The sequence below is a fragment of the Cricetulus griseus genome, chromosome 4, assembly GCF_003668045.3.
Source record: "Cricetulus griseus strain 17A/GY chromosome 4, alternate assembly CriGri-PICRH-1.0, whole genome shotgun sequence".
NCBI classification, from domain to species: Eukaryota; Metazoa; Chordata; class Mammalia; order Rodentia; family Cricetidae; genus Cricetulus; species Cricetulus griseus.
This window is the reverse complement of record NC_048597.1, coordinates 56,734,632-56,746,355: the sequence shown is the minus strand read 5'-3', so window position 1 is coordinate 56,746,355 and position 11,724 is coordinate 56,734,632. Positions and strand designations below refer to the sequence as shown.

The 11,724-nt window shown below is 48.6% G+C and overlaps 1 protein-coding gene across 1 annotated transcript; it reads right to left on the bottom strand.

Annotated features, from left to right (window-relative positions):
* Nucleotides 1-6,467: 6,467 nt before the first annotated feature.
* Nucleotides 6,468-11,320, bottom strand: LOC103161466 (somatomedin-B and thrombospondin type-1 domain-containing protein-like). The gene is made up of 4 exons (XM_027413365.2): nucleotides 11,260-11,320; nucleotides 7,789-7,983; nucleotides 7,300-7,394; nucleotides 6,468-6,545 (listed from the first exon to the last, which is right to left on the bottom strand). Exons 1-4 carry the CDS (start codon nucleotides 11,318-11,320, stop codon nucleotides 6,468-6,470), a joined length of 429 nt encoding a protein of 142 aa, XP_027269166.1.
* Between the last annotated feature and the right edge of the window lie 404 nt (nucleotides 11,321-11,724).

Below are 11,724 nucleotides of genomic sequence, written 5' to 3'. Positions count from 1 at the left end.
TTGCTCTGAGAAGGGTGCGGGAGAGATGATGTTTACCCCACTTCTCCATACCTGGGGTCTGGGCTTCTCTGCCGAGCCTAGATTTTATTAGTTCTAGGGATTAAGGGCAAATAAGAGAGCCTTTCTGAGCCTCAACTTTTTGATCTGTAAAATGGACATGCTGTCTGACTCAGGAGGCCATTAAAGTTCTTACAGAATGTCACCTGTACATTGCTGGTGCTCACGGGAAACATATATATCTCAGGTGCTCAAGACATGGGTGGGAGCTCCCTCCCCCCCCAGCAGATGGGAGTGTCCTGGGTCTCAAGGGGACAATGTTCCAGTGTGGGGGCCGGACTCTCTCCTCTAATATCTTTCTATTTTCAACATCCTGGGATTTTGCCTCCAGTCAAAGCCAGGACGACATTCCCAGCCAGGCTTCAGGTACCAAGATGTAGAGGGTGCCATGCTACACTGAGTCCAAAGGCCTGGGAAGGAGGGTCAGCATGAGGGAGATGATGGTGTCACAGACTCACAGACATGATGGTGTCACAGACTCACAGACATGATGGTGTCACAGACTCACAGACATGATGGTGTCAGACTCACAGACATGATGGTGTCACAGACTCACAGGCATGATGATGTCACAGACTCACAGACATGATGATGTCACAGACTCCAAAACCAGGAACTAGAAAGAAATTTAAAACTGTATCAAAATAGTTGTCCTGTGTCCAGCTCTGTCTTTAATGGTGGGTGAGAAGCTGTGTGGTCTTAAACAAGTAGCTTGCCCACTCTGGGCCTTAGTCAAGAAGAGCTCTGAGGCTTCCTTGGCTCAGCGGTCTGGGATTAGCTGTTGTATATGCGACACTGTCATCTAGAATTTTACTCCATACTGAGGTGACAGGCTGTACAGCCTAGGAAAAAGAGTTGTCATCATCTTGAGGTATGTTAGCCTCTTCAGAAGGGGCTGATGGAATCTGTGTAGATCCACCTGCCACTTGGAGCTGCATGTCTTAGGACCAGTCTCTAGAACACAATATGTAGGCAGAGCCTCTTCGTTTCTCCACCCAAACTCAGGTCTCTGCAATCGGAGAGGGGAGGAGGTTGGTGCAGTGACCTGGACTGTGGGAGACCTCCCTCACCAAGTAGCCATGACCCCATGTGAAACTCCCCCTTCAAGTAGATGGAGGGAACACAGCAGGAGGGCACTCCTCCCCTCTCCTGCCGCACCCCAGCTGGGCCAGGGGCTTCCTCATTCCAGGAGCAGGTAGGTCCCTACCTCTGAGCTTAATCCTCTGCAAGTATTCATCCAGGCACCTTTTCACCCTACAAGGAATTCCCCCACGCCATTTCCTTTTCTCCTGAAGTGGTCAAGAGCTCTACACACTTATGCATAAAGAGAAACAAACAAGCAAACAAAACCCTCACAAGTGCCAGACCAGTTTCTTCAGTACTCAGGATTACTTCCAAGCCTGGGCTGGTGGCTCCAAGGGCCATCACAATCTTCACTAGCCAGTTCTTGGACCATCTCTGCAGCCCAGCTCAGCGCTCACCCTGAGTGAGCACAGGGCACAAGTGTCATCACATTAACAGGCTTCTCTGTGCCAGACATTGTTCTCTGCTCTTGAGATAATACATCATAGAGGAAAACAGACAGAGCCCACTCTGGAGCTAACTCTGAAGAGAGGGTGAGCAATGAACACGGGACTAGGTGGATTTGCAAGGGACAGAGAGCACGGGGTATATGCAGGGTGTGTGTGTAAGTTTGTGTGTGTGCATGTGTGTGTAAGTTTGTGTGTGAGAATGTATGTGTAAGTTTGTGTGTGTGCATGTGTGTGTGAGTTTGTTTGTGTGTGTATGTGTGTGTGTGTGTGTGTTTGTGTGTGCATGTGTGTGTGAGTTTGTTTGTGTGTGTATGTGTGTGTGTGTGTGTTTGTGTGTGTGCATGTGTGTGAGCGTGTGTGTGTGTGTGTGTGTGTGTGTGTGTACTCACACAGCTTTCAGTACTGAATAACAAGTGAGGCAGTGGTAGGCACAGCTCCAGAACGGTCAAAGCAGGAAGGTTCATGAGCACCAAAGAGCCACTGTGGCTGGAGTTACAGGAGCTTAAGGATAATGGGGACCTCATGCCTATCTGAAGCTTTCCTCTATCAAAATACAAATCACAATAGAATTTCGGTGGCTTTATTCCATAGTACAGAATGAGCATTCCTTAGGGTGAGCTGAACTGACAAAGAAGAATGACACCCAGCACTGCAAGCAAAAGGAAAAATGAAAACAAATAGTGGCTTGGCGACTTCAAAGCTACTTTCCTGCTAAGGTGTGAACAGGGAAGAACAGGGAAATAGACAATGAATACTGACTGGTTAATATCAGGTCTCTTTGTTTGTTTTCTTTTTGGTAAGAGCTAAGCAGAAGGAACTTCATTGCCTGTTCTCAAAATCTGGCAATTGACTTCTGATTTTTAAGTTCAGGGGTGTGAGACTTTGGTCTGTTGGCCTGGCTCTGGCCTTGCTTGGGAGCCTTGTCTGAGACAATGGCACCCTATCACTTTTAACCTGACAAGCAATGAGCTGGAAGGTGTCCCCAGAGAACTCTAAGCAGAGTGATGGGTCCTATTTGGGGTTTAGAAGACCAGGCCATGGGACCCTGGCAGCTGTGTTAAGAACATTGTCAAGACTAGGAGTTTGGGGGCTTTTGCCCCAGTGTGTGACTTGGGATGGTGGGGAAGGAAAGGCCTGCGAAAGCTCTCTGATGAGCGGCATGTTTTGGAAGTAGAACCAGATATCAGTCCACCTTGATGGATGGGAGATGTCCGAGCGGGGTCAGGGAGCAGGTCGGACTCTGAGCCTGCACATCAGGAAGGATCCTATAGCCACCAGCACCACTTAGGATCAGCTCTTCCACCCTCATCCCCCACAAAACCGGAGCAAATTGTAGAGGGTGATTCTGACTTGGGACACGGGCCTAATTGACTCAGCACAAATGTCCTGGAAGTGCAAAGCCTCCGTGTGCTAGGCATGGAGCTGATCCCTGGTTCCACAGGCCACAGCTGAGTCGGTCTGGGTTTCTTGTGCAGATACCTTCTCCTCCCAATTTGGGTCTTGGAGCGGGGCGTGCATAGCACCCGAGAAAAGGACAAACTAATTAGAAATGCACTTGGGTGTGCTCATTATTAGTAGCTCACTGAACAGCCAGAACGAGATGTTCATATACCAAACTTAGCAGAGGGTGCAGGGCTTGGGCCGAGATGGGAAAAGTGTGAAACCAGCTATGAGCTTTGTTATACTCATGCGGTGGACAGTCTGTCTCCAAGGCAGACAGAGAGACAAGAAAGTGTGCTAACCGTGTCTCAAAGGGCTCTGTTTTAACCAGATACATTAGGATATGATATTGCCCGGCCCTCAATATTTTCACTTTAGGAAGATCTTCATGCAGCACTAGGGAGATGGCTCAGTGGGCCGGGTGCTTGCCTCCGAGATGAGATGGGCTTAAGGACCCACAGAAAAATGTCAGGTGTGGTGGTGTGCGCTTGCCATCCCAGAGCTGAAGAGACAAAGATAAAAGGATCCTTGTGACTGACTGGACAGCCAGGCTAGCCTAATTGGTGAGCTCCAGGTGAACAAGAGACCCTGTCTCAAAGGAAGTGGACAATGTCTCTGAGGGTGCCTCCTGAGATGGTCTTCTAGCCTCCAAATGAATGTGTATATAGGTGTACATGCACCTACACACACACACACACACACACACACACACACACACACACACACGCACGCACGCACGCACACATGCACGCACACACATATACATACACACACACACACACATACATACATGCATATACACACATACACACATATACATACATACACACACATACACACATATTCATACATATATATACATGCATATTCACACATACATACTCACACACACATATACACACACATACACACACACATGAGGATTGAAAACTCAAGACTGGTCTGGGGTGGTGTGAGTTAAACGCCTGCCTGGGAAACTTAGTAAGACCTTGTCTCAAAGTAAACACTGAAAACAGAGTTGGGGATACAGCTCAATGGCAGAGAGCTCACCTAGCATGAGGCCTTTGGATCCATCACCAAACGGACACAAAATAACAACAAACAGACACCCTCCCACCAGCATTCCCCTTCCAGATGTAAGCATGTTCCTCCCTCTGTCACCATGGATGAGTTCTGGCCCTGAACCACATGTAAATGGGATTGTGCATACACTTTTTGGTGTTTGGCTTCTTTCATTTAACATTACATCTGCAAGGCTCACATGTATAAAATAGCGTATAACACTATTTTATCCTTTTGATGGTGGGTGACCATTTTCTTCTTGAAGGATGTTTGGGTTTGGGCTGATTCCAGTTTTTCACTAGTCTGCATAAATAAAGCTGTCACTCACTTTATTTCATGTTTTGAATATATATTTCCAGGACTCCGTAGGTTAACTTGTAACCGATGGGAAAGGGGACAGACATATTTATCTGTCTCCAGATAAACACCATTCAGACATATTTCCCAATGCCTCTTAGAAGATCCCATAGGTGAAGTAACCAGTCAGCCATAGCGAGAGTAGACTGGAGGGCAAGTCTTTGTCCTGGCCCTCCCTTCATACCTGCTTCACTTCCCTTACCCTAATCCCTTTGGGTATGTTCCTAAATAAATTACTCAGAGAAATCAAGCCAACACAAAACCATTAGCCAAGAGCTGGGCCCTATGCCAACGGAGATCCTTGCTGCAATCAGTTGCCCAGAAACCGTGTTCAGATTAGCAAAGGCCATGGCGTGGGCGGGGAGAATGGGTGATTCTGTTCAGCTGCAACCAAGAGTGGGTGAAGGGAATTAGCAGGGGTTAGAGCTAGAACTGCGTCCTGAGCTGGGGAATAGAGCTAGAACTGCATCCTGAGCTGGGTTATGGCAGGCCAGGTCCAGGACTTTCGCCCTTGTTGTGTAGAGGATGGAAAGCCACTGATGGCCACACACCAGAGCTTTGGTGACGCAATCTGGCCAGAAGCCGGCCAGAGACCAGTGCCAAGCAAGAGCACCAGGATGGAGCCGCTGACCTTAGACTATAGCCATGGGACTATAATATGAAGGATGGGACAAGGTGATATGGCATTACAAGAAGGCCATCAGCAGAGAGAAGCAAAAGATGACCCTGCAGCTGAGTCCAAAAGGTTGAATGTAGAACTACTCGTGGCCCAGGAAAGAATATGGTTGAGAGAGAGTGTGGGTTACTTAACTAAAAGTTGTTGGTTTGGATTCTTATATTCTGCTTTTTATTTTCTTTTAAAGATGGGTGTACATGAGTGTAGCCCAGGCTGGCCTTGTCCTCACTATATAGCCAAGGATAACCTTGAATATCTGATCTACCTGCTTCTACCTCCTCCAGCTCCCTAGTGCTAGGATAAGCGGCATATGGCACCATACCTATTTCTGGGGTGCTGAGCACTGACTCAGGGTTTTATACATGCTTAGCAAACACTTTCCAAACTGAGTTACAACCCCAGCTCCCTTATTTTCTAGTTTCAAGTCATTGTTATATTGTATTATATATATAAGGTAGCTATATATGTTACATTATATATATATATATATATATAGTATATATTGTTATGCTGTAATATATATATTAACTGTATATGAAGGGACCAGCCCCCCATTTCGGCAGCCATGACAGTAACATGTGCTCGCTATGACCTTGCCTTGGTCACTAGTAGATAGGTGCCTGCCTCGTGACAAGGAACCAATCAGAAGTTAGCTGGTGGTGCTATGCTTTACGGCTCTGGGTGTACTTTACGGACAAGCACACAGCAATAATGCACAGAGCATAGCAACCACCCTGGGAGGGCCTATGGGCCATAACAACCAATTGACCAATCAACAGGGCAAGCCCTCCAAGCCTGGAGGCACACCAATCCTGAGCCTGTGCGTACCCCTAGACACTCCCCTTACACTGCCCTACAAGATCGCTTGGCAGCCGGTTCGAGGTATCTTTTGCGAGCCATCCGCCATGGCAGGTGGGTGAAAGACCCGAGCTAACATGGGGTTAGCTCGTTAAAGAAACAATAAAGCCTCATGCAGTTTGCATCAAGCTCTCAAATCTGCCTGGTAATTGGGGTGACCTCGGTCGTGGCCTGGGACCCCGGATACCTGAGTTTTTCCGGGGGTCTAACATATATATGTATAATCATCTCAACACAATGAATGACACTCTGAGCCAAGTGTGTTTTTGTAATTTTTTTAATAGCTAATTCTGTGCACTTTTAGATACATTTACAACAATTCCAGGTTTCCGGTTTCCCCAGGCTAAGCCAATGTGGGGGCTCATAGGATAGCAGTTGAGAGACAGACATCCCTGGGCTGTCAGCCATATTGGCCCCAACCAACCTCAGGTGATGGTGGTTCCATGTGTCCTGCTGGCATGGGGCTGGAGGAGGAGCCTCAGGAGTCAGGCTTCCTTCCTGATTCCCTTCACAGTTATGGAGAGTGGCCTTCTGGTGAGGCTGGTGTGGAGGAGCTGCAGAACCTAAGTGAGCAACAGTCCTCGCTCTTGCTGACATACGTGGTCTCGTTTTCTAACCATCTCTTGTGCCAGCAAGAGCCGTGCTCTTCCATCTGTTGTCACCTCTGCCCAACCAGGATCCAGAAGAGCAAACAGGCTCAGAGCTAGAGGAGGCAAGTCGGGTCCCCCCAGGAAGCAAGGACAGGGGCCAGGACCCCCACCCCCCCTCCTCTTGTATGTCAATGTCCTTCCTCTAGGCTGAACACTTTGGGACCACGGCACAGAAGGAAAGAGGACAGAGACGGATTAGAACACAAGCCAGTGAATTTGACACACTGCCTGTTTCTGCACGGCTCACAAGCTAAGGATATTTCAAGTCTTTTTCTTTTCATATTTATTTTGTTTTATGCGTATTGGTGTTTTGCCTGCATGCACGTCTGTGTGAAGCTGTTGGATCCCCCCGAAACTTCGGTTGCACACAGTTGTGAGCTGTCATGTGGGGCTGGGACTTTAATCTTGGTTCTCTGGAAGAGCAGCAGCCCTTTGGTTGCTCTTAACAGCTGAGCCATCTCTGCAGCCCCGTTTTGTGAATTTTTAAGTGGTGGTAGAGAAAAAGGGAATAGGCTATGACACATGAAAATTACATGAGATTCAAATAGGGTATTCTGCCCTAGCTCAAAGACCCCTCCCCTTCCTCCCCTTCCCTTACTTAGGGGCCTAGAAGTCCAGAGAGGCAGGAGCAGTCCAGTCTCAGAAGAGGACCCTTGCAGACACTCACCACGCTCTGCACCCAATCTTGATCTCTATTGGCTGAGCCGAGTGGGCTCCTCATCCTCAGCACCATCTGCAACACCATCTTGGGAGTATGAGCAGCTGAAACACAAGGTGAAAGCCCTGGTCTTCATCAGTGCCTCCCAGCCCACTGCTCCCATCCCTGCCTCCCAGCCCTTTGCTGTGCACCATCCCCAGCATTTCTCTACGGGTCCCTTTCTGCTCTGAAGTCTCCGAGTAGGTCAAGCGCATGACCATAGCTAGAGACTGGAGGGGCCCACCACATTCCCCCATCTGGGCTCTCACCACCAGCCTCTCGCTGTGGGACCTTAAAAAGGCTCGGAGGAGAGCATTAAGCAGCAAGGTGCCTGGGAGAAGCCAAGCTGAGAGGAATATGAAAACACTTTGGCCATGAAATGCATAGACTACAGGATTATCAGAGACTATATCGCCATCCGATCCACATCGCCGGCCACCATGGAAAGGACAGGCTTGCCTCTGTCAGTTACAGGATCCAGCTGTGCCACGGGTGGAAGTGAGCCTGCATGCAGGTCACCAGGGTTGCAGAGAGCCGTGTAGTCTGGGCAGCAGTCTGAGAGCACACGGCAGAATTCATCGCAATAGCAGCTTCCGTTTTTGCAGTGGTAATCTGTTCCGGGGCAGCAGAGGGGCTGGGGCTGGGAACAACTGCCTGGAGGAAAGAAGATAATTAAATAGACAGAGACTGAGCAAATTGTCCCAGTTGTACAGGGACAACTGGATGTGCACAGCAAAAAAATGGAGTCCTACCTCGCACTGTATACAGAGAAGTGGTTCAAGGTGGCTCACAGACCTGACTGTAAGACCAAAACCATGAAGCTTTGAAGGGAACAGCTGCAAGAGGAAGATATGCTTGCCACTCTCTTTGTCAACTGTTTCCTTCATCATCTCCCTAAGTTGCTCCACTCAGTGACTGTCTGCTTACTAACCCACACGTATATCAGCACATCTTTTCTAAGAGGTGGAGAAAACAAAGCCTGGGCAGTAAGGATGGAGGGATCAATAACCAGAGAGTCAGTTCTGGGAAAGGGCCCCAGATGTCTTAATGCTATTTATTCTCTCTTTCCTTCTCAATTGATTTCTGGTAGCTTAGCACCTGCCTGGGGCCTTGTTTAAGGATAAACTTGAGGCCTTCCAGCGTTGACAGGGTCAACAGAAGCAGGCCTTTGAAAGGATGCAAGGCCAGCTAATGTGTTGTGAAAATAGGGCTCTCATGAAGGATCTGGTGGCTTGGGACATCTCAAGGTGAAGCTGGGCTGTGCCAGCAGCCTCTGAGCTTGCCTAGCTTCCACCTCACAAACAGCTCAGGGAACAGATGATCTGTCTCCATCTCGTGTTGCCCGTCTTCCCGAGTACCTGGCTTGGCATCCAACATCAAGGATCAGGGAGGAGTGGGAGAAGCCATCCAAATTAAGCTTGGCTTTGTTTATGAATCAAAGATAATTCAATGGCACCAGTGTTTACTTTAGTGGGATAGGACAGGATGAGATGAGATGGGATGGTACCAAACTAAATTAAATCTAATTAAATAGACCTGCATACCTTATATAGAACAAGAATTTTGCCTTCAAAATTGTCTTAACTACACATAGAAGGAACTAGCACAGAACAATTCATGGTTATAAATATGGACTTGAAAGTCCCTGGTCTAGAGAGATGCCCTCATTCTATAGATAGAGGACAGGAATGCCCCCAAGGCCATGCTTGAGGTGGCCACAAAGCTGGAGAAGAAGCACTGTTCTGGCTTTCCCCTTCCTGGCTTCCCCAGGCTTACTAACCCCTGGAGTGACACACAGGTGCCTGTTGTTTATGCCTCCAAACACCCTGCCTGCACCCACCTCTGAGCCTTGGCGTATTCAATGCCATCAGCCTTGGAGGTCTGACCCTTCCAAATCCATTGGAAGAAAATATTCTAACGTATCAACATCACTTGAACCCAGCATTCCTTCAGCACTACAGGAAGATGCAGTCACGACATTTTCAGGGGGATGGATGGGACTGGAGAGCGCTATGCTAAGTGAAGAACCCCAGACTCAGAAAGACAAAGATCATATGTTTTCTCCTCCGTGCTGAGCCTAGATTTTAGAGATTATGTATGCGCATAGCGGCATGCTAGTCTTGAAACTAGAAAGGGCACCATGGGGGTAGAGGGAAAGAAGTTCTAAGGAAGGACTGAGGAGGGGAGGAAAGAGAGAATAATGAATGGGAAAATAGAATGCATGTGACAGGAAGGCAGAAGGGTGAGGAGAGGAAGGGGACTCACAAGACGGAGACAAGGAGCTGGAGAGGCAAAGAGAAGATCAATGAAAATGAAGTTTGTTTGAAAATGCCATAATGAGACCTCTATACTTTATATACTACAAAGACAAATGAGCCCAGGCTTCCCCAGCTGCTAAAGAGCTAGATCATTACTGTGACAATGTTCAGTGACTGGAAATGTAGCTCACTGGGCTTGCGTTACTTGGGCATGGTGACATGTCTATAATCATAGCACCCAGGAAGCTGAGGCAAGAAGAGCCTGAGTTTAAGACTGACTTGGACCACGTGGGGGAGGGAGGGAGGGAGGGAGGGAGAGAGAGAGAGAGAGAGAGAGAGAGAGAGAGAGAGAGAGAGAGAGAGAGAAGGTGGGGAGGCTAGAAAGATAGCTCAGTGGTAAAGAGCACTTACTGCTCTTCCAAAGGTCTTGAATTTGGTTCCCAGCTCCCATATCAAGCAGTTCAGGACTGTAACTCCAAATCCAGGGAGACCCCACATGCCTCTAGTCTCTATGGGCACCAGCACTCACTTGCGTGTACATCCACACATAGACATACATACATACATGTAGGTAAAAATGAAGTCTTAAAGGAAGGAAGGAAAAAACAAAGGGAGAGGAGGAGTGAGTTGAAAAAAAAATCAAACAATGTAGCCAGGTGGTGGTGGCGCATGCCCTTAATTCCAGCACTCAGGATGCAGACACAGATGGATCTCTGTGAGTTCAAGGTCAGCCTGGTCTATTTAGTGAGTTCCAGGAGAGCGGGGGCTATGTGGAGAGACCTTGTCTCAAAACAAGCATACATATCAACAGGTACTGATGGCACAGTAATTCCAGCTAGTTGGAGACTGGGCAAGAGAACCTCAAATTCAAGGGCCGCTTGGACTAGACTGAGCTCAAGTTAGCTTGGGTAATTTAGTGAGACCCTATCTGGAATGTAAAGAAAAGAGAAAACTGTGAAAAACCCAGGGCAACCGGCTTGGCTCCCTCTAAGCAAGGCTCTGTTTGTCAGTTTTCTAGGGAAGCTAAGAGTGCTTCGGGGATGTGGAATGGGGTGCAGAGTGTGGAAGAGGGTACCGGGCAACACCTACCACTCCTCCAGGACCCCCCACCCCACGATCGGGCTCCAGCCTCCAACTCAGGCCATGCTCATCAGAACTGAAGCCCTGCCGTCACCCAGAGATGTTACAAGCCATCTAATAGCGTGGCTCTGCCACATGACACGCCATTCAAGCATGACCAAGAAGGTTGCCTACCCACAACATCCACTTTTCTTCCAAAACAGTTCTGGGAAATATACCTTTCCCAAATTTCCTGCTCCATTTCCAGGTACATCTTAGCCAATGGCTGACCTGCCAGGCTGCTGTGAATCTGAACCTGGGTTTGTAACACTCACTGTCCCTCCTGAGCCCTCACCCCCTCCACCAAAAGTGTGCACACCAGAACTGCCTCTGAAGATGCCGTGACTCCCCAACCAGATGTTAAGCTTGCTGCAGAGACATCGTGTGGACACACGGAAGAGTTACATCTGGGATGATCTGACCAGTGAGTGAGAACTAGCCTTCAGGCGGAGGTGTATCCCACCAGAAACAAATGATAGTGATTGGCTGAGTGAAGGAAGACAAATGCAGGGTCTCTTTGACCTCTGGAGTAGGGGTCAGCTCAGTGCCTTACCTGTCTTCTGTTTTGGAATCACAGGGCCCAGCCACAGCAGGAGGAGAAAGAGCGGCCACATGGCTTCAGGCTCAGCCGAAGAAGTGCTTCAGCGATCAAGGCCCAGCTTCAAAAGCCACCCACTAGAGAGAGCTCGACAGGTGTCGGCACACAGAGGAGGAGCCAGGCGACACCTGGTAATTGGCAAAGGGGTGGCACCATGGCTCAGGTAGTCCAGCTGCTTAGCTGACCTAAACAGAGGTCATTTTCACATCTATGACAACTCTGGGAAGAATCTGAAATACCAAGTGCAGAGATGCAGGACACTGAGGCCTGGGAAGACAAGGAATACTGTGGGTTCACACAGCTTACTATGAAGAGCTGAGGTGAGGGAGCCGGTCCCCCAGCTCCCAGTCCAGCTCTATTCCAGTCAAAATGAGGGCAATAGTTAGTAAAGAAGTCCTGCAAAGACATCACTGAGTGAAG

Coding starts and splice junctions, on each gene's coding strand:
- LOC103161466 (XM_027413365.2), bottom strand. CDS start 11,320: ATGTGGCCGCTCTTTCTCCTCCTGCTGTGGCTGGGCCCTGTGATTCCA. Junction 7,984..11,259: donor GATTCCAAAACAGAAGACAG/GTAAGGCACTGA, acceptor TCTTTCCTCCAG/GCAGTTGTTCCCAGCCCCAG. Junction 7,395..7,788: donor GGATCCTGTAACTGACAGAG/GCAAGCCTGTCC, acceptor CTTGTGTTTCAG/CTGCTCATACTCCCAAGATG.